At 38.8% G+C, this 21,795-nt stretch overlaps 1 protein-coding gene and 3 long non-coding RNA genes across 4 annotated transcripts; 1 reads left to right on the forward strand and 3 right to left on the reverse strand.

Annotated features, from left to right (window-relative positions):
• Positions 1 to 4,487: 4,487 nt before the first annotated feature.
• On the reverse strand, positions 4,488 to 8,605 carry LOC136256675 (uncharacterized). Its single transcript, XR_010701596.1, has 3 exons — positions 8,422 to 8,605; positions 6,002 to 6,157; positions 4,488 to 5,052 (listed from the first exon to the last, which is right to left on the reverse strand). It is a non-coding gene; the product is annotated as an uncharacterized lncRNA (long non-coding RNA).
• LOC136256676 (uncharacterized) lies at positions 8,532 to 10,460 on the forward strand. Its single transcript, XR_010701597.1, has 3 exons — positions 8,532 to 8,680; positions 8,748 to 8,918; positions 9,755 to 10,460. It is a non-coding gene; the product is annotated as an uncharacterized lncRNA (long non-coding RNA).
• Positions 10,461 to 14,333: 3,873 nt separating this feature from the next.
• LOC136255408 (uncharacterized) lies at positions 14,334 to 15,935 on the reverse strand. The gene is made up of 4 exons (XM_066048161.1): positions 15,882 to 15,935; positions 15,773 to 15,820; positions 15,663 to 15,713; positions 14,334 to 14,794 (listed from the first exon to the last, which is right to left on the reverse strand). The coding sequence occupies exons 1-4, from the start codon at positions 15,889 to 15,891 to the stop codon at positions 14,553 to 14,555; spliced, it is 351 nt and encodes a 116-aa protein (XP_065904233.1). The 5' UTR covers positions 15,892 to 15,935; the 3' UTR covers positions 14,334 to 14,552.
• Positions 15,936 to 16,204: 269 nt separating this feature from the next.
• Positions 16,205 to 19,441, reverse strand: LOC136256691 (uncharacterized). Its single transcript, XR_010701603.1, has 3 exons — positions 19,381 to 19,441; positions 18,991 to 19,073; positions 16,205 to 16,256 (listed from the first exon to the last, which is right to left on the reverse strand). It is a non-coding gene; the product is annotated as an uncharacterized lncRNA (long non-coding RNA).
• Between the last annotated feature and the right edge of the window lie 2,354 nt (positions 19,442 to 21,795).

Genomic DNA, 21,795 nt, shown 5'->3' on the forward strand with positions numbered 1-21,795 from the left:
TGAAATGTTTTGTTTTACGGAACATTGGGAATCTTAGTCCCCGACATCAGCAACCTGTTCCGCCGGTGAAACAAAATGTTTTTAAATCTTGTGTGCGCGTTGTCACGCAATTTTTAAAGATTCGTACGTGCAATCAGCAGTACTGGACTATTGTATTGTCTAGTCTCGCGTGGCCAGACCGCTTTTCTCCGGCTCTTTGTCACCGACTCTCTCTTTGTCAATCCGTTCCTAGAGCCCCTTCCCAATGTTAAAGAGAAAAAGTGGTCTGGCCATACATGCAAATCACGCGAAGCATGCAGTTTTTTACAAAATTTATGTTACGTAGCTATATGGTGTGGCCTGTTCAATGGGCTCTGCTTTTTAGACCACTCCAAATGGGACTAGTTTCTGGTGCAACATTAGATATAAGCTAGTTGAAACTAGTGAGACATTGCTAATGAGATCTAGACATTGTTTTGATTTAATGCTTTTGTCGAGCGGCTTTTGTTGATGTACATAGTGAAACCACATGCATATATAGGGATTAAAAGTTTACATTTGATATGATTCAGTTTGCAAATTTGGTTACATGTTTAATTAGCTATCCCATGCTGGATGTTCAGCAATGGTAGTCCAAAGTTCCTTAGTTTCCCTTGGCCAGGTGAAAAGAAAATCAGTGTCAGTTGTTAAGACTGGAAATGTTGTTGGAGTGTGCTAATGTTTTTTTTTTCAGGGAGATAGCAGAATCCAGTGATTGTGTGTGTGTGTGTGTGTGTGCGTGTGCGTGTGCGTGTGCATGTGCATGTGCGTGTGCGTGTGCGTGTGTGTGTGCATATGTGACCGGGCCTGCAAAAATAGGGCATGCATGTGGGCATATAAAATTACCTAATTTTTCAAACATTCATGACTCATAACTTTTTATTTTATGGCATCATGTTATGACCCTACAATTTCAGCCCTTATTAAACATTTATTTGGCTATACAATACAAGTCACAGAATGCAAATAATCTATTCCAGTACTGAGATATGACCTGTTGCATAGCGGGGTGTAGTTTGTGTCCACATACCCTATTTTCACAGGCCCGGTCACATATAATTGAGTGTGTGCAAGAAACAAGAAAGTACCCAAGTTTGATACTCAGTTGCTATTGTTGTTGTTTCCTTGAGCACGAACTTTACTCACATTGCTCCAGTATACGCAGCTGTTTAAATGGTGACCTGATGTTATCAACTGGGAAATTAAAGCAGCCCACTCAGCTGTAACATCAATTGGTGCCTGATGTTAACCGGGGAAGCAAATGTCGACTGTCTATGTCTCACACAGCGGGTGAAGGTTCAGGTGGGACTTGGGGTGCCCACACCTTCACCTGTGGAACAGGTTACATCCTCCTATTGGTTATACCAGTCCTGCTCCAGGAGTATTTGTCTGCACTGACTTGTAGCACCTGTATAGTGCCTTGCTTTATCTTGCAGTATATCAGTACAATATCTAGCTTGCATGCTACTAGTCTAGTCCCTCAGAGTTCCGCTACATGTAATGCATCTTATTGATGACTGATGAGAACAATCATAGTAGGCATGCAATCTTGTGAGGTAATCATTTCGCATTAACACATAACAAAAGCAAAAACCTTTGGCTACCATGTTAGCACAGTCATGCCTACCCAGTGAACCACCTGGCATGCAATGTGTGTGGGTAAATGTGTCTGTGTGCTTGTAGTGTGTAATACAATCTTGTCACAGTGCTTTCATAAATGCACAAAATTATGTACTATTTAAACCCTCAGCAACTTTACCGCCTCTGTACTTGTATTAAAAGTACTGAAATACTCTAACACAGCAATCAAGTAACCACTCTAATAGAGAAATCACAGCTGCAGCTGAATGTTAACTTTTGCTCTGACAATTTAAAGGACACTACTTTAAATCCTACTACCTGAAGGTTGTAGACAACAATTGGCTGTGTGTTTATGGCTTTCCTCAACCATTGGAATATCAAAATATACCACAAATGACCTCACTTGTCACTATAGTGATGAAAGTATTGTTCAACCATTACCTAAATTAGTGCCTTGTCCGGTATAGTTCTTCAGATCCAGCAGGCTGAGCAGCTGTCAGTTTATGTAGTGTGTGTGTGTGTGCGTGTGTGTGTGTGCATGTACATTATGTGTTAATAACGAATAAATCACCTCAAAACTTGTATACTGAAACCATTACACAAAAATTGTGTATGATGGTTCTCATTATCATCATCAGTTAAGATTTTGTACATATAGTGGAAAGCCTTAATTTGTAGCCTAGTATTTAAATAAACAAAGATATATACACTGACATATACATCATGACTGCATGCATGACATAATGTGTGGGTGAATGTGTCTGTATTTTTCTAGTGTGCGATGACAGCAAGTACAATCATGTCACAAAATTATTATGTCTTTATAATACAAATGCACAAAAATTTTAATGTTGTTGGTATAAGTTCCATGCACTGTTACTGGTAACACATTGCACTGCTGCGTGAAACTCAGGGCTCAGGGCCGGAGGAGGGAAAATTGAGTTGGTTAGGCCATTGACTATAATGTTGAAATTGCTACCATATACATGCCAATGAGAGAGGAGCTGCTGCACAGTGTGTGAAGCACACTCTGCGAAGTACGAAGCACGAGCATTCTAGGGGGATCTGGGAGCATGCTCCCACAGAAATGTTTTGAAAATTAGACACTCAGATATGCAATTTTAGTGATATTTCACTGCTAGCTAGCTATATAAATATGCTCAAGCCTATCTGTTGTTCTTCAGACTTTCTATATGATATATAATTGTAGACTTGACATACAGGGGACACAGCATGAAACTTATAGCTAGCAATTAGAAGTTCAAGGGAGGTCTGGGGGTGCAACCCCCAGAATTTTTGCAATTTAAAGGCTTGAAAATGCCTTAAAATTGATGCTAAATTTTTAAAGTAAAACTAGCTAGCAACTTGCAACTTTCCCCCCAAATCTCACAGGGAACCCATGCAGCATGGCCCCCTTTAGCTAGGATATAAGTACTATAGGGGAATTTGTGAATTGCGTATATTTACGGATATTTTATGCGTCACGAAATTTACGACACTGGACGTATAAAATTTGGCAATCAATAGACAAAATGTAAAAAAGTAGCTCTGTCAGGCACTCTTATATATTAAAGAAGGTTTAGAATTGGTTGCTAATGTTTTTAAAAACTTTCTAGCGAGATATTTAGAGAGAAAATTCGCTAAGAGGGCGGTTTTGCTCGTACCCATGCCTGATACGGACATTGACATAACAGCCTCACTGTTCAGTAAAGCTTCGGAGCTCAAACTCCCTACACAACATTGCTGTGAACTGGTTAACAACAAGACGTGTTCAATTACAAAATCGGGCTGCTTGTGCAGTAGAAATCTCGACTTCAATATCACTGTACCATTTAAACTTTAAACCACAGGTGCTGAGCACCACAAGTTCAGATGAAGAGTATGAGGAACCAGATAGAACTGTCATTGAAATTGCTGCTGGAGTAAAAGTTTATGAATCTGATTTAAAAATTCTACGGAATCAAATGGATTGGCTTAATGCAAGACTAATGAATGCTGGGCAAACTTTGCTGTAGAGAAAGTTTCAAAATGTATCAGGATTACAGAGAAGCCAAACATGTATGTTTGATAATAAGAGTGGTGAATTTGTGCTGGTACTAAATTGCTATGAATCCTATTGGATTCTTGTGTCAAAAAAAACTGCAAAATTAAACTAGTTAACATTAATGGCAGCAGTTGTATGGGAGTGTTCCAATCACAGCTGGAAAGTACTTGTCCCTAACATTTCCGGATGTCCAGGTGGCTCTGACTGTGGATTGTTTGTTCTTGCATTTGCTTATACTTTATGTGCTGGAGCAGTTCCAGAGAAAATGACATATAATCAAAGTGAGCTTACGTATGTCACACTTTTTATGTTGTTTGACAAGGAAGAGCTCCTGCAAAACCATTACTAAAAAAAACCTGCACTTGTCGACTGCCTGACATTTGGGATGGTATGGTAAAATGTCATCCATGTTTAGAACGTTTTCACCAGTCATGCATTCAAGCAGATAAGACATTCTACCCTCCAAGTGGTACTGTTCTGCATGCATTAAGGAACATGACAGTACAAATTGAGGAACCAGGCCAATTGTGTGCTTATATATTGTTGTGAGTTACGTACATTTGTTATAATGTATAATCTATATTACAGTGGGTACTGGTTATTTATCTAAAGTTATGATTATTCATGTTGACTGCAGAATTCTCACAACAATGCATTCATTAATTTTTTCCCTGCCTCCACATAAAAGGAAAAATAAGTGGTCTGGCTACATGAGACTAGCAGGCTGTATGGAGTTAAACTAGCCATCCATTTTCAGATCTGACAACTTTAATGTGGTCAGATTGAACAGCTAGCCAGAATTGGGATGGGATGATCATATAATTAAATCTAACTTGATTGATGATGTAATTAAAGTTGCAAAATAATAATTTTTATTTACAACTTTTCTTAATTTTGCTGTACATAGCTACAAACATAAAAAAATAATGATGGTTGTACAATGAAAATACAGTCATGACATAGATGTAGGAAATAATGATAATATAGATGGCTTGCTGTAGTCAATCCGTATCAGAAAACTTTTATTACTAAAGTGTGTGAGGTTACTGATCCCAGCTATTGTGAAGATAACCATACTTACCATAGCGGGACTGGCATTGGCTACCTACAGTAAGTAATACAGCTTCTCAAAACACATTACAATTTATTAATGTCTGGATGACATGTAACAGCACACAGTAGATTTATACAGTATCAATAAACATTGGTCATATAAGCACATGCACAACTGATCACAATTTTCTCAGTGAGTGAGTGTGTATTCCTTAATCCTTCAATATGGCCTGTCTCTGCAATCATAGGCTGTTGGGGTAGTTTTTTTAACTTTCAAAGCAAGTGTATTATTTTAACGCTTTCTTCTTGCTCTCATCATCCAGATGACGTTGTTGAGGAAGACGAGCAAATTCCACCTGTAGTATACAGCACATTGTACAGTTAATTTAGGGTAGCATGGACATTAATTTTAAGTATATGTATAGCAACTTCTCTTTGTCACAAAAAATTGAAATTGTAAATTATTTTGGATAGAGGCATAACCTGTACATCCAAATCATACACATAATTAAGTAGCTATACCCATTAAAAATCATACATTATATTACTATAGTGTCTGTCCAGCAGATTCTAGGGGAGTTGGAGTCAATCACTGATTGGGATAAAGAATTCCAATCATTAATCACTCTAACTGAAAAGAAAGATGATCTTGACAAGCAATTTGTATGTGCGTGGCTTGAATAATTTCATGTTGTGCCCTCTTGTTGCTGTGATTGTGGAGAATGACAAAAAACCTCTGTGTATTTCTTATAGAAACTGTTGATCATTTGGTACAAAAATAGCAGATCTCCTCTGAGCCTTCAGTACTGTAAAGACGGTAAATTTAAATAGTGCAATCCATCATATTAAGACAAATCACAACAGGTGGTAATCATTCTAGTGACTCTTCGTTGTATAGCTTCTATCTTATGTTTATCCATGATGTAATATGGCCCCCAAATTGCATTATTATACTCAAGCAGTGGACGGACTAGGGATTTGGCATATCATCCAAGTCCATACATTCAAATACTTTAGAAATAAGACCTAAATTACAGTTAGCCTTCTTTGCAGTAAAATCTGTGTGAATGCAGAACTTTAGTTTAGAATCCATGTAAATTACCACTGATACAAAATAGTGCTAAAAGAACCAATGGGCTCAAGTTTATACCGTATTAAAATATACAAAACACTATCCTGTAGTCATCTCAATGCCAGCTTTTCACAAGTTATACATAACTGCATGATCACATTTGCACATAAGAAATTGGTACATGTCTATAATTATGTATATAAACATATTCAATTAATCAGCAAATATTGTACCTTCTTTAGTTCATGGTTGTGATCAGTGTTAAATAAAAGTTACAACAAGGTAAGATATCCTCTGAAGCACCGTCAATGATTTTAGCTTAAGTTTCCTGGCTCGTGATAAATACCTCATACAGGCTTTTCTTCCAGTGTTCACCCTCCAGTGCCTAACTGGTAAAGCAGATTAAAAAAACATAAAAAACGGAGTTTAATTTTTTCAACTAAAACACCTTTCCTATTCTGAAATCACAAAACACACATATAATTCACACAAATTGTCAAAATTATGTCATATAACCAAGAGTATATAATGTGGGAGGGAGAGTGTCGAACTACGCTATAGCCTGTGAAAAATGAGCCCGTTAAGTGTTTCCGGATATTTACGGATGCCTACGTGTATTTACGTAATCTTGACTGGTGTTGATAGGCACGAATCGACACGTCTATGTCAAGGCGGCTAAGACCTCATGGCCGCAAGAACCAAAGTGAACGATGGCTGATATGGAAGGTAATCCGTGCCAAAAATGAACTTATAAATAAAAGCATATTATAAAACCAGGAAAGCGGCGCTTTGCGCCGCTTTACCGTTTATCAACCATATCCCAACAAAACACGAATTGGCCGCTTATAGATCTATGTAAGCTCCTGATGTAACGCGCTCCAGGTGTTTCTCTACGCATCTGTCTACAGCTCTTGAAAAAGTGAAGGGATTTCCAAGAATGCGAAGAATTAATGGCCTGCAGCTCAGCAGACTCCATGAGATCCCAAGATACAGCCCGAGACGCACTTTCCGAGAAGTTTACAAAGTGAGTGAAGGTGGTGAAGCTTCAGTATGTCCTGGCCAAAATGTAGGGCCAGGTGAATTTTTGCTTTGGGCGAGATAAAATTTGACGGGGGGGGCTGTTTTTTTTTGTAACCGTTAGGCGACTAAGACTTAGTCTCGTGCCCAGACCCCACCCACTGCGTTGAATAGGGTCTGGTGACATTCGCAGGAGTTTTGGGCCCTACGCCTTTTTCTTTTCTGACCAATCGGACGCCTTGATTCAGGTACAACACGATTTGATAGGCTGGAACTAGGAAAATGGCCGACTACAGCTATGGATACAAATGCGTAAACAATATGGCGGCGGGCCCAAAAACATAGCGTAAGTCACCAGACCCTATTCAACGCAGTGGGTGGGGTCTGGGCACGAGACTACTAAGACTTGGATGGGTTTTGTTATAGGCGCTTTGAGTTTGCATACATGCTGACATAAGGTCTGTTGTGCAAATATATTGGTACCTGCCCTATGTTCTCCACATTAACAAAATTAATAGTGCTCTGGCCCAGCATTCATGTATGTGGCATGCATTGTAAATCAATTCAGTACATGGTCTTGCACACATATTATATTGAAAGTTCTCCCATTAAGGAAGTTACATCTGCCAAATATCTAGGGGTCACCATTGACGATTTTGCCTTACTAATTTTTCAAGTCGCTCTAGTGTTACTAGCATGCTAAGCACACTCAACTTACCTCCTTTACAACAAAGAAGAGAGAGATATAAACTTGTAATGACGTATAAAATTATTATTGATCTTGTTGATATTCCCAAAGATTACTTTACTCCTAATGATTCACGATTAAGAAAAGGATACTACAAGCAACTGATGACAAAAATTGACTCATAGAAATTTCCTTTCCCCCTCAGTGATTAAACTTTGGAACCCCCTCCCTACATAGTTAATTCTCCTTCCCTGGATAGTTTTTGTAATAACTTAAGTGATTATATCTGTGCATTATAATCATTTGTGATTTCTCCTCAGTACTTATACAACCAAGTACTAAGAATAATAAGAAATGCAGTCGAGATTACATCATAAATAATAATGTAATGTTTGAGAAAACTATGAGGCCTGGAGACATAAACTAACCGGGGATAGATTCGCCTGTGAATGAAGGCACAACCATATAATAATTATGCCTGTTCATACTGATGACTTTAATGTACATGTAATTCTGTAATATGTACAGTAAGTGTAGTGTAGTGTGATATGTGTAGTGTAGTGTAGTGTGATATGTACAGTAAGTGTAGTGTAGTGTGATATGTGCAGTAAGTGTAGTGTAGTGTAGTGTGATATGTACAGTAAGTGTAGTGTAGTGTGATACGTACAGTAAGTGTAGTGTAGTGTGATACGTACAGTAAGTGTAGTGTAGTGTGATACGTACAGTAAGTGTAGTGTAGTGTGATACGTACAGTAAGTGTAGTGTAGTGTGATACGTACAGCATATCAAAACTAGTCTGTACATTTTGTCAAATGAAGCCATATGCGTATTTCGTTTTTTTCAATACATTTTGTACGCAAAACACATGTTTTTAAAGTGTAAAGGTTTGCTACACCTTACACATTAGACTTTCCCAAAAAAAAATGGGTGGAATTAACAATTTCTAACCTTCAGCTTTCTTTTGTTCAATACAATTTTATCACAATTCAACCGGGAAGTCACTGCTCTTTCAGGCTGAAGTTCGTTGATTGCAAATAACTCCCATACATTGCGTATTGATGATTGCGCATGGCTCATTTATCGTGATGATTCTAAGTCACACATGGGGAAATCCCCATTAAAACGGGTAGCATTATTTAGAGCAGTCTAGCAGCAACAGGCTGGTGTGAAATTTATGTGGATTGCGACAGTATTTGCCAGTGCTCTGGTGGGTTAAACGTTTGTAACAAAAACTCCAAATATTTAAATGGACACACAAAATACCTACTTCCCAGAGAGCTACTTTTTGGATGCTACTCGATGCAGCAGGGGTTCTAGTGGACTGAGGTTTGTAGTAATGTATTTTATATCAAGTAGGAAGAGAGATTCTACTGGTAACTCAGAGTCAAATTTTCGTATACGCGTAATTTAATTTTTGCGGTAAACTTGACACAAGTTTTGATATGGTAAGTGTAGTGTAGTGTGATACGTACAGTAAGTGTAGTGTAGTGTGATACGTACAGTATGATAGCAGGTCTCCTCATGTTCATGTTTACATGCTTAAGCATGACACCAGACATTTACGTTACCTCTGGTATTTTGTAGTACACAGGTTTTAGGTGTATTTTATTTAGTGTCCGTGTTTTAGTGTAATGCTCTGTGTAGTTTACTGCTCTATCTAGTGTATGTGTGTGTAGTGTTGCGTTAATCGGATGGCTGCAGGTTCGAGGCTGCCTAGGTCCAGTCATGGATTTTTCTCCTTTCTCCACCTTTTCAAACACACTTTGTGTAACAACTTTAAACAGGCTGTAAGACTTGGTGTCCTACAGACTTTCAGCACTAGTGCTGTAAAGCCTTAATAAATAAATAAAAATGTGTTATTAAAGTGGTTACCAGCTGACGAGTCCTGCCACTTAAAATAATAAGGATGAAAAGTCTTTCAGTAAGACTTCCTGGTTGAGGACAGTATCCCTCAAGAATAGGACTGTAAGTTAACTACATCCATTTACATGGAGTTATGTACCGAACTCATCTTTCAGCGATTATGGCAATCATACATGCTGAGGTGGCTGAGTCTGTCTGTGATCACGTGATCTTCAGTAGCATTCGTTCTCCTACCCATCCCACTTAGGAGCTACATTTCTACCTTCTAACTATATCACCTGACTGCAGACAATCCAGTGACAACTACCATACAGTGGTTACATGCCAAATGGGATAATTAATTTTATAAAATGTATTTGTGAATAGCTACACATTCCTTGTAACTGGCATATTATAGTACTGTTGTCATTTCCTACAGGTTGGCAGCATCAAACAAGACCTATCTACGATGTACTAACAACAATACTGTGTCAAACAAATACTCAAATTACTGCACACCATGATAAACCATTACATCACTCCATAATGCAGACCACACTGAAGATGGCACCCCTCTCACTAGGGTCCATATCCAATACTGTTCAGTAGCAGCTTGGACAGTCACAATAGTTTCTAACAGCTTGGAGTGTCACCATGGTAATGGTTTAAATGATTTCAATGGTAACAGTTTCGACAACATCCAGGACTATTAGGAGATGGTAACCTTGACAACCTGTGACTTCAGTGACGTGTCAGTATCTGACATCCTCAATGAAGTACAAGTGTCACTAGATGATATTAATAGTACCTACCACCCTAGTACACAGTCTGGTCCCACTTCACAGCCACAGCAGCCAATTCATCCAGTAAGGTGTTGCATGATCCCTTGGTGTTACGCAGGAATTTCCCACAGATCACCAGACAAGGAGGCAGCAATCAGAAGTATTGTAGTCAAGTTGAACACATGGTTCCAGCTAATGATGTGAAGACACCACTTGAACTGGTTACTATGGTAAACTTTGTAGTTTTGTACATGTACATATTTTTGTATTTCATATTTGAATTTACAGTTTTATTTATTCTACACATTATATAACAAGTTTGACATTTTATTCTAACACTATCACACCTTACGTAGTCATATATTCTAGTAAAATGAATATTTAATAAACATGAAGGTATAAGTATTATAAAGTATCACTAAAAATTCAGTAGATGAACACATGTAGACCAGCTTCTTTACTACAAATGTGAATAATTCCCTTAATTGCCATTCAAGCATTACAAAGGTTGGCCTATGTGCACACTTTATTAATAAATCATAAAAACATGATAAATTTACTATGCTCAATGTCTAATTATAATGTATCTTAGGAGAAAAACTGTATCTTCTGGTAGCTTTCATGTACTAGACCCTATTTTATGAATAAGCAATTGCAAATGGTGTGAGCAACACTGTGCATTAAATAGAATATACCCAGACCATTAACAGGAGTATATATAAGGCCACCATCTACTTACCTTGATTATCGTTAAGAGACTGCAGACTGCTTGACTAAAAATGCACTGCACTGATATTGCATGAGCATACTTGACATAATCTACCTGATTTGATGTCATACCGCAGAATGCCAAAAAATACATGAACAAGATACATGTGGAACCTCCTTCCAGTTTTAAGGCAGTTCTTCCCACAGTCGTCCATACAAATTTTACGAAAGTCCACAACCATTTTATGGCCGTGACATCATTGTGAATGAGGTACATAATCCGGCTGCAATCAACAAGAAGATACATTGCTGCATATGCAACGTGTAACTATCTCCTGTATGTGTATGCATAATATTGTAAACTAGCTGTGATCACTATGCCAACTAGTGGCATTCCACACCACTGCGGATTTACTGGCACATCACATGTGGCATGGCCTCTAGTTACAAGAGTCTATTGTGCCATATTAGCTTGATTGGGATCATTTGCCAGTTGTGTCACTTCCACCACCTTGTTGTGTCACTTCCACCACCTTGTTGTGTCACTTCATTGCTGACTCATCTTCAGAGACATGTCACACCTACAATATAAACAAATCAATTAATACCACTATAGCTGACTTTTTTTTGTGCAAGTTGTACTAATTATTTTTGTATACGTGTACCAATTAAACTCCCTTGCCTGTGTACGTATGCATGCATATCATTTCCACTGGTACATACACAATGCTCTGAGTGCTGGCTATGGCACTGTTTATACACGCCCAATGGGTAGCTATAGGTTGCACAGTTGGTGCATGTACCTGGTTCAATGTTTTGTACATTTTTACTGTACTTCACCTGGCTTGCTAGCTGGAATTATTTTCTGCGGTTGTCAATGGTCTGTGATCTATAAGATGCATTGTTGCATATACAATACTGTGCAACTATCTACGCACTATATGTCGTGTAATATGTATGCATAATATTATAGACTGTAATTACTGTGTCAATGCAACACTGCTGGCACATACCAGTGGCCTCTAGTTATAACACAGTTTATTGTGATTGTTCATGACTGGTGTCTTTTTGTTTTACAAGTGTTTCCAGGTGGCACAGCGAGTCCTAAGCTGCTGCATGCGCAGGACAGCTTCATCCTTCACCTGGATTACTAATAAAATGATTTTCCATCATCATTGTTACCAATAATACATTGCTGCATACACTACTGCATCTCCAGTATGTCATCTATGGCTCAGAATGTTGTGTATGCACATAGTGCGTACACATCAGCTACACCACTGATGTACTGTCACATAGCTACCAGTTGCCTTTAGTCTGTGCCATATTAGGGTCATATGCTGATTGTACTGGCCTTCATCACCTTATCGTGCATAGTGGCCTTACTTTTTGATCGAGTCACCTTCAGAGACATCTCACACCTACTATATAAATAAATCAGTTAATGCCACTGTAGTTTGCTCGTTTTTTTTTGTGCAAGCTACATTTTAGTATTGTGATTTTCTGACGTTAGTTAAACTCTTTCCTGTGTATGCATGCGTATCATTTCTGCAAGCACAGTCACTGCTGGCTATGACATTGTTTATACATACCCTATGGGTAGGTTGTCATGTTGGTATATGTACTTGGTTGTATGTGACCTGGGTCCTAGAAACAAACAACAATAACTTGATTTTTGTAACTGAATTTGTGTTGTCAAACTATGGTGACACCAAAACTCAACAAGGATTTTCTATTCCATGTCCACAATATGCACAAATCCCAACTTCAGTGAGTCTGTGCTAAACAAGAGTATAAATTAATGTGAAATGGGTTTTCTGAATGCTTTTCAATTTAATTACTGCACCCGTGATCATAGTGAGTACATCCTCTAAGTATCATTCCAAAGCATTTCTCATGGATAGCTACAAATTTTGCAATACAATGAACTGCTGTAAAGTATGGCCCAAACTTTACTATCAGTTGTACATGCTTCTAAACACCTGAGCAAGTCACTAATTCTTGACATACCTGGACATTTCTGAAACTTCTGTCACACTAAATGGAGTTGTTGATCTTTTACAGATTGTTCAACCATTGAAGGCATATGTGGTCCAGATAAAATACTTGGTCACTTTTTAAAAAGAATTTGCTAATGAGATTGTTAGTGGGATAGCTAGTTGTAGTTTAAGTCCAACTCATTACAGTACATGCCGGGAGAGTATTCAAAAAAAAAAAAAAATCCTGGTAAGTAGTTCTAGCTTGTAATTGAAAAAACCTTTGGTTATGTCCACAAGTTGGCATAGTTCTCAATGTAAATATGGGTGGCTCAACAGGTGTGCTCACTATTTTATAACAATTCATTTATACTCCCTCTTCACTTCAAGTGTTGGTAGATTAAGATCCTTTAGCATCTCACTAACACTACTCTACTGTAGTGATTACAGATGAACCATGTAGGCTGATTGATGCTACACTATATTATATATTTCAATCTTGTTTACCAGTGCTGATGTATATGGAGACCAGTAATCCCTATGACAAGGGATTACGTAATCAATTGCAAGTATATTGTGAGAGGTAGTGAGTGAGGTTTAGATAAAAGTAATGCAATGTTTACAAGGGTTCTGGGACACATTTGTCTTGTATATAATATTATGTACATGAATCACAACAGTGAGATGAAATGTGCATACTGTTCTTCATTAAAGCTGTAAATCTACTTGTAACCTCAAACTCTCAATAGCATAGCCATGATTGAAGTAGACTTAACTACAGAAGTTCTGTTTCAAAATCTAAAGCAAGGCATATACAAATTATGGCAAACTTTACAAAACAGTCTTTACAATCTAAAATTGATTATGTTCCATTTTAGATTTTCTATTTCTAAAGATAGAAAATGGAAAATCTATTTCTGTGTTTTATCAATGACATTCCTGAAGGCATTACCAGCCTGTATGTTGATGACATATGCATGCATCTTATCCTATCCAAAGGCGGTGGAAAACCCCCCTTGGAATGATATACCGAAAATATCCTCCTTGGAATGGGGCTAAAAACCGTGATAAAGATCGAGATACTCTAATAGAGCAGTCACTCCAATAAGGCAGTCACAGTATCAGACCAGCCAGTAGTGAGCTATGTAAGGATTTTTATGTAGTTTATTAGCTATAAATATGTAGCTGGTGAGGTGGGCAGCTATCGTCAGCTGGCTGTGACCTTACCAAACCAGAGACAACGTATGTAGTCCATCAGTTCATTTATCCACCCCTGGTCAGCCAGCCAGCCCCCCCTCATATCAACTACTTCCTCTGCCACTGATCCAATCTGCTTTAGTTATGTGGAATCTCACTTTAAAAAACTGATATGTGATTAAATACCTTGGTGTTCATATTGACAATTAGCAATAGTAAACATTGTTCAGTCTACCAAATGCTAATTAGTCAGTAGTCTGGTCTGCTCTGCACCCTTGAGGATCTAAATGGATGAAAACAATCTCAACACCTGCAGAAAAAAAATTTTTTGCCATGTGGTGAGATTTGTCTAATTTTCATTGCTAGCTTCAACCACAACAACTATACACTGTTTCATACTTTTACACTATTTTTTACTTGTTTTACAACGAAGATACACAATAGTTGTTACAACAATGGAGTACACAACAGTTACAACAATATAGACAACAGTAGTTTAACGGGTTTTAAAATGATTAAGATACTTTAACAACAATATTTTGAGTAGTTTCACAGCAGTAGATATTATAGTAGTTCAACTAGTTTTACAACAATGTGTTGCGTGATTGTAAACCAAGTGTTGGACTTGTCGTTCACTAGTATATTCAATTCCTCTTTCAGTAGAATAATTGGATTTATGTGAGTTGACACCGTTAGAATCCTGTTGCATGGTTGTAGCAAAATTCATGTTAGAAAGCTCATAGATGGATGCTACATACTCTGGGTTAAGTTCTGGGGCTGCAGCTCTAAGTTGACCAAGGTCACTTGTGATCAAATCTGTAGAATTATTGATGCATTAAAATAAATAGTTAATAATTTTACACAATGCAAATGGATAATTCTGTAACTAAGGGACTTCCTGTGGCGTAGCCAGGAAAAAAATTACCAAGGCAAAGTTTATACATTGGCGTAATTGAGAGAGTCAGCTTCTGACTTATCTGATTCACAAACACTTTCACGTTTCAGGTATGTTCAACAGCCAAGTTTGGGTGGTACAGCATTTGTAGGTTGATTCTCTGGTTGGATGGAAAAAAACTATTTCAGAGCATTTTTCTACATGTCAAAAGTACTGAATGCTCCAGCTTCGTTAATGTTACAGTATACCATGCTTCAATTACTAGACTAACTCAACACAAAAACTTGACTTACTCCAGAGATATTTTGAGTGGTCCGGCCATCCATGGACTACAAAGGAGGTCATAGTCATGCACACTATACTTTTATTGATATTTAAGTTAAAGATTATCTCTTTCGTGTGATGCTCAACTGCACATCAAGCTAGGGAATATGGGGCCATGCTCCTTCAAGAAAAATTTTGAAATATATATTATGATGACAACCTTTTTGATACAAATTCACGTAGCTGAAAAGTGGGTCCAGCCTTTGCCAGACCTTGTCACCATGGGCTCTGGCCCTGCTTAGTACTACATCCTTATAGATTCTATTATGTGTGATACAGTACTGAATGCTGTTGTTGTAACATTTGAGTACAAAATTCAGGGCGCCACTGAAAACTCAGGCCTGCTGAGCCTGAATTGAACATTTTTTACCAAGGCAGCTGACTTCATGTAGCACTTGGAGATTTGATTTTTAACTTCTGATACATTACGCACACATGTGCATACTTTAAGTAGGTAAGCCATACCTGGAGTTATTCTTGTTGTAAAGGTGTTCCCACTCCCACCACTTTCTGTAGCTACATGCAATACAGAAAAATCCATAGACTCCAAGTAGATCAAGTAGGAGAACCTATACCTGTATTCACTGTTGTCGTGGAAGTGGAACTCCCACTATTTCCTGAAACTACATGCAATACAGAAAAATTCATAGACACTCACCAAGTAGATAAGTAGGTGAGCCATACCTGGAGTCATTCTTGTTGTAAAGGTGGAACTCCCACCACTTCCTGTAGCTACATGCAATACAGAAACATCCATAGACTCCAAGTAGATTAAGTAGGTGAGCCATACCTGGATTCATTGTTGTCGTGGAGGTAGAGCTCCCACTACTACCTGTAACAATATACAAGACAAAAAGATACATAGACTCCAGTAGATTAATTAAATGAGACATACCTGAAGTCAATCTTGCTGTGGAGGTGGAACTCCCAGTCTCCCACTACTGCCTGTAACTGGTGTATAGACTCCATACTCTCACTGTGCAATATGCTGTACCTGAAATAACATTCTGCACCTCTTCCACACTTCTTTCTTCTCCAGTTCCAACTCCAGATCTATAGCTACATTGAAATTGTCTAGATTTTAGTGTCAAATTAGTCACATATATAGCAGTACACAAAATTAACCAGTTATTTGCTTAGTGTTAAAAAAAAAACATGTAGGTGTCCTATATACCATTCGCAGATTCCCTAATACATAGTATGTGGCCTTGGTAGTGTATAGCCACATCATCCAAATGATTTTCAGAGTGGAGGGCCAAAGATAGCCATAACCAGTCAACCATAAACTGATCAACGTCCCATTGATACGGCTCCTTTGTACCCAATTCATACATACATTTATATAAAGGTGTTGTGGGGTATGTTGTCACTAGCTAATAGTCCTACACCTATACTGCATAGCTATCTCTTCACTCCCCATCCTGCTAACGGTTGGTATGCTCCTCTACACCTACTGATGCACGTACAGTATTTATCACATGAAAAATCATGTTCAGGTGAAGGTCTTCTCTTTATGTGAGCTTTACATACTTCACACTACAAGGATTACAGCATTGATAGTTGTTATCCGCAAACTGAAACATCGTTGCCTTTAAGGAACTACAAGCTGGGATGTCTGCTGTAGCCAAACTGAGTGTAGATCACATAAATACCACACCACGTTCACGGTAGGCCACTTTCATTTTCAGCATACTTGTTTGTTTCTCTTGATAAATCTTCACCACCAAGTCCTGGTTTAATCGTCGGTAGTCACCAAATCCCATACACTCACACACTACAGTGAGACTGCCCTCTTAGACTTAGATCTGTTACCACCCTCAATTAGAGTTAAATCTTTCCCACATCACATAATGACGGATGTGGTACTCTTTCTACTGTTTAAACTTCTCACTGCACGGGATCCAGGAAATACTTTGAACAACAGATATCAATGCAAGCATGAAAGAAGTAAAATTACAGGCACTTTTGTACAGTATATTGAATGGCTTGACAGCTGTGGTGGACTGATGATGCCACACTCCAGAGTGCTTTTGCATGGTGGTTGTATGGCTTCTCATATGGAGGTATGTATTTCTTTGTGTATATATAACTGTCTGAATGACTACTAGTACTTGGTCCAAAAAGTGGGGGTTGGACAAAACATGCTTTTGAAAATAGTGTGGGGGCCATGCCCCCCCCCCCCCCCCCAGTCCCAATAGATATTATCCATTGATTATAAAGGCAGTACCACATAGAAAAAGGTATACATGGGAGGGTATTTGCAGTGCACAATGGGATGCTGCTTTTATAAAACATCCAAATGTTTGATGTCTAGTTTTTGGTTCTTGGGGTTATAGGACCAGGAGATCTAAGGCTAACCACCAACCAACACATCACACCCAATTACTATATAGACAGAACAGGTGAGTTCACCAGTCCAGTGAAACCTGTATATACACCTTGGGACTGACCAAAAGTATCCTGATTATCAAGGTGTCCTGGTTTTCCAAATCAGCTTACATGCTAAGGGATATTTTGGGACCATTACCAAGTGTCCAGATTATGCAGGTGTCCTGATTAGCAGGTTCCACTACAACACACAATACCAGAGATTCATCAATTTTAAAATTCCGTACATATTGCACATTAAGTTGTTTAGGGTAGTTGGAAAAGGCAGATACAGTCGGACGCGGACACGGATGCAGACATTTTCAAAAAGCACTTTTACATTTATGTAACAGTTATTTTTCATACCTAAATGCTGTTTTTACAGCAGTCTTCGCTTCGAGACCCAGGCGTCGATCCTTTCATAGCGCTTATCCATTTATAAGCGCACGTGCGAAGGACTAGACAAGCACTCCACAGCATGCCAAAGACCGAAATGGTGTTGTACACATGTCCTAAAGTCTAATACAGAGTTATATAGTTGTAGAGATTAGCTTGTATTCCCCATGCAACTTAGCTTAACAGGCCAAATCCACAATCTTATGCCTTTTAGTATAAGGCACAGGCGCTTATACCGAGTGTTGAAGATTTCAAGGACCTGGCCTACGAGATTAAGTTGGGACATGCTAGATTAATCTCTGTGACTCTGAATTAGATTTCTAGAGCACGTATACAACACTATAATGGTCTTTAGAGTGCTAGTCTATCCTTCGCACGTGCGCTTATAAATGGATAAGCGCTATGAAAAGATCGACGCCTGGGTCTGGAGGCGAAGACTGCTGTAAAAACAGCGTTAGGTATGAAAAATAACTGTTATATAAATGTAAAAGTCCTTTTTGAAAATGTCTGTGTCCGTGTCCGCGTCCGACCGTACCCGCCTTTTCCAACTACCCAGTTGTTTACTAAAACTACCCAGTGCATGGGAGGTGGGTTGTCACACTCCAAATAGCCTACAAGAAAGAGGTGGGATCTAGCAACCTTAACATCTTTGTGGTGGTCCTTGTTTACATGTATAGCAACTGGTGGTATTGACTGTCAACAGTCTCTGGCTTTCAACCATGCATGCACATGCACTAATGGATACTGGCATGGGCAGATAGTTGCGTAAATAAAAACTTAACATCTGCTGTTTACTGATAATGAAGGGCTATGATAGCCAATTGACTTGATCTGAGCTTTTAAAAAAGTTTTGAATACGAAATGATATGAAATTTTTATTTAGCTATCTGCTCATGTCAGTATCCATTAGAACATATGCATGCATAGTTGAAAGCCAGAGACTGTTAATTGACAATCAACACCACCAGTTGCTATACACACAAACAAACAAGGACCACCACAAAGTTTACATATACAACACAGAACATACCATAATTCCACATGCTTTGGGAGTTGAGTCAAAGGAAACAACTCATCACAATTATTGCAATATTCTGATGGCTCAATGTTGCTCTACATGTATGGAAAACAGCATAAGCTTATAGGTAATGTCTTCTTGAGCTAACTGAAAATTTAATGTTCAAATTAATGAATTACTTCAATACTCAGCCATTGCCATGGTAACAATTACAGGATTGTTATAGTCACATCAAATGATTCGCATAAATTATTTACGTCCTTTTAAGTTACTTGTGACAGTCTTCACACACATTTAGCTAGCATGAGTATTTTGTAACAATTTAGCAAAAACATTATGTATACAATTATGTGACAAGAGTATATAGTTAGCTAACTATATGTGTACACAGATTATAATCACCTGCTGCTGATTATCCATTGAATTAGTAATAGCTGAGGTAATATTTGACTGTAAAGGTCTTACGTAGTCGTGAAGACTTGAATATATCTTTTAAGTATCTAGTTGTGAAGCCACCCCTGGGCGGCTCAATCAGCACCAACTCATGTGCCACTTTACTTGGTCTTAGTAGTGTGTACGCCTGTATGTTCCAGAATCAGAAATGTTTCCTTAAGTTTTTTGTCTATGTAAAACGCGTCTCCTTCTATGTCAAACAGAATTTCTTTCGAAATTAAGCCTACAGCACCCATCATCATCATCTCCTCGTAACTTGGTATTTTTGCTGCATCCATCTTTCGCAGGACCATAGTATCTTTCTTCCACACAAGGTTTTAGCAATCATTTTAGCAGAACCTTTTCCTTTAGTACCGCGGCGACTGGCCGCGTAGTGGTCAGGGTTATAAGTAGCCGCCACACTAGGAACGTAACCTCCAGCCGAGGTGCAAGTACGAGATCCTGCAGTGCGACTGAGAGATGTGCCGCTGAATAACCTTTTTTGCTCAAGATAAGCGTTGCCAGGTGGCCTCTGCTGCCCATATACGATCAGTTGCGCAGGGGCTGATCGCACCCCTGCTACTGAAGCACGCGGTAAGTAGTGACCAGTAGTGGCACTAGCTATAGGGAGGGATGTTGGGGTCACTGTGTAACGAGACACTGGGGATGCCTCCGGCATTGGCCAACCACGATAATCAGTAGAAGCCGAGGTAGAAGCACCAGCTGTATCCGAGAACGAGTGATTGCCATCTATGTTGCCATCTTCAGCGTCACCTCGAGCGTCACACCGCGGGTCGCCTCCATGGCCACTAGCTTCCAGTGCATATAACGCTTTACGCAGTAGGTCGGACGCTGACTCTCTGGAATTCATGATATAGCTTAGAACTATGAACGATGGACTCTTCCAATTGTAAAAGACTCGGTAAAAGAAATTACAACAAACAAATGCGGTTTGCAGCAGTATGATTGGCTGTTCGTGACATTCATGACAACGTTACGTCAGCTTCTAGTCACGTGATACATAATGCAGACATACATGAAGGGGTTGTACGTGAGCCAGAAAGCTCCAAGTTGAAATGTGCGATTAGTCAGGGGCGTAGGGAGGGGGGGTCACGAACCCCCCCTGTAAAATTTAGACTTCTGCAAGCAGGATCCTAACACACCATTTAGTATGGCAGGACAAAATAAGTGAGCGATATAGTGTAATGGCACAGCACAACAATTGATAAAACTTACATTCATCTCTCAGGGAAGGATTTACAGAGGTAACACGAGCCCTCTTCAAAACTTGTTAAAAAGATCGATATACTCTAATAGAGCAGTCAGGTATATACTCTAATAGAGCAGTCAGGTATACTCTAATAGAACATGCATGTAAATATCCATGTCCATATGAAGTTTTTCAGACATTCCAACATTAAATGCAAACTTAGCATGACCTTATACTGCTATAGCTTTGGTGTGCAGTGTTTAAAGATATAGAGCTCCAGTAATTTATCACTTGTGTTATGCGAAATGAATTCATGCTATGCATATTTGTATAGTTATATTGCTTTGATTGTCATTTGTATCAGTGGATTCATGGCCCCTATACCACAGTGAGATATAACCATCACTTACAGATTACTATATGTGTCTCTATGTGTTATGCTGTCTGTTTCCACTAGGTGACTTTATCTAGTACTACCTTCATCCCAGGGGCACTTAATGCATCATAATTAATGTACTTTTTGCATAAAATATAGCAATTTGCTGAGTTTTAATTTATTAAAATATTGAAAGTCTCTCAGCGGCTGGGGGCTGCGCCCCCAGACCTCTGCTTCTAGTAACTCAATGCTGGTGCTGGAACCCCCCTTCAAAAAATCCTGGCTACGCCCCTGATTAGTGTACTCTGTAAGCTCTATATTGTCTGTATTTTTGCTGTTAATACATTGAGTGCTTGCTGGTGAGCCTAGTTTACTTTGAGAACAACGAAGGGGTCGCGGCGAGATGCACGACTGACACACCAATGTAAACCAGTCAAATTGATTGTGGGATATCAGCCACTACTCTAGACACATTTGATCATTTCATAATGATCTGTGAGTTTTATGTGTCTCAGTCTGTACACGTGCAAGAGCAAGGTGTCGTTAGTTGTCTTGAACTGTACCCATAGGCTTAACCATGTGGCATGTATTGGCTTAACTGTGGGTATTACTGTCATTTTATTGTTCTATTATTCACTGGTTATCACACTAGGGTCCTGCAAGAATGTTACTGAAACCTTGTGTAGCGGCTGCCATTGAGTCAGAAACTTGTTGGCTAATAAAACTCTGTTGAATCAGTCAGTAGTGCAGAACAGACATAGACGGCTTGCAGTCTAGGCAAGTGCCTGAGAAGCTACTC

The sequence above is a fragment of the Dysidea avara genome, chromosome 5, assembly GCF_963678975.1.
Source record: "Dysidea avara chromosome 5, odDysAvar1.4, whole genome shotgun sequence".
NCBI classification, from domain to species: domain Eukaryota; kingdom Metazoa; phylum Porifera; class Demospongiae; order Dictyoceratida; family Dysideidae; genus Dysidea; species Dysidea avara.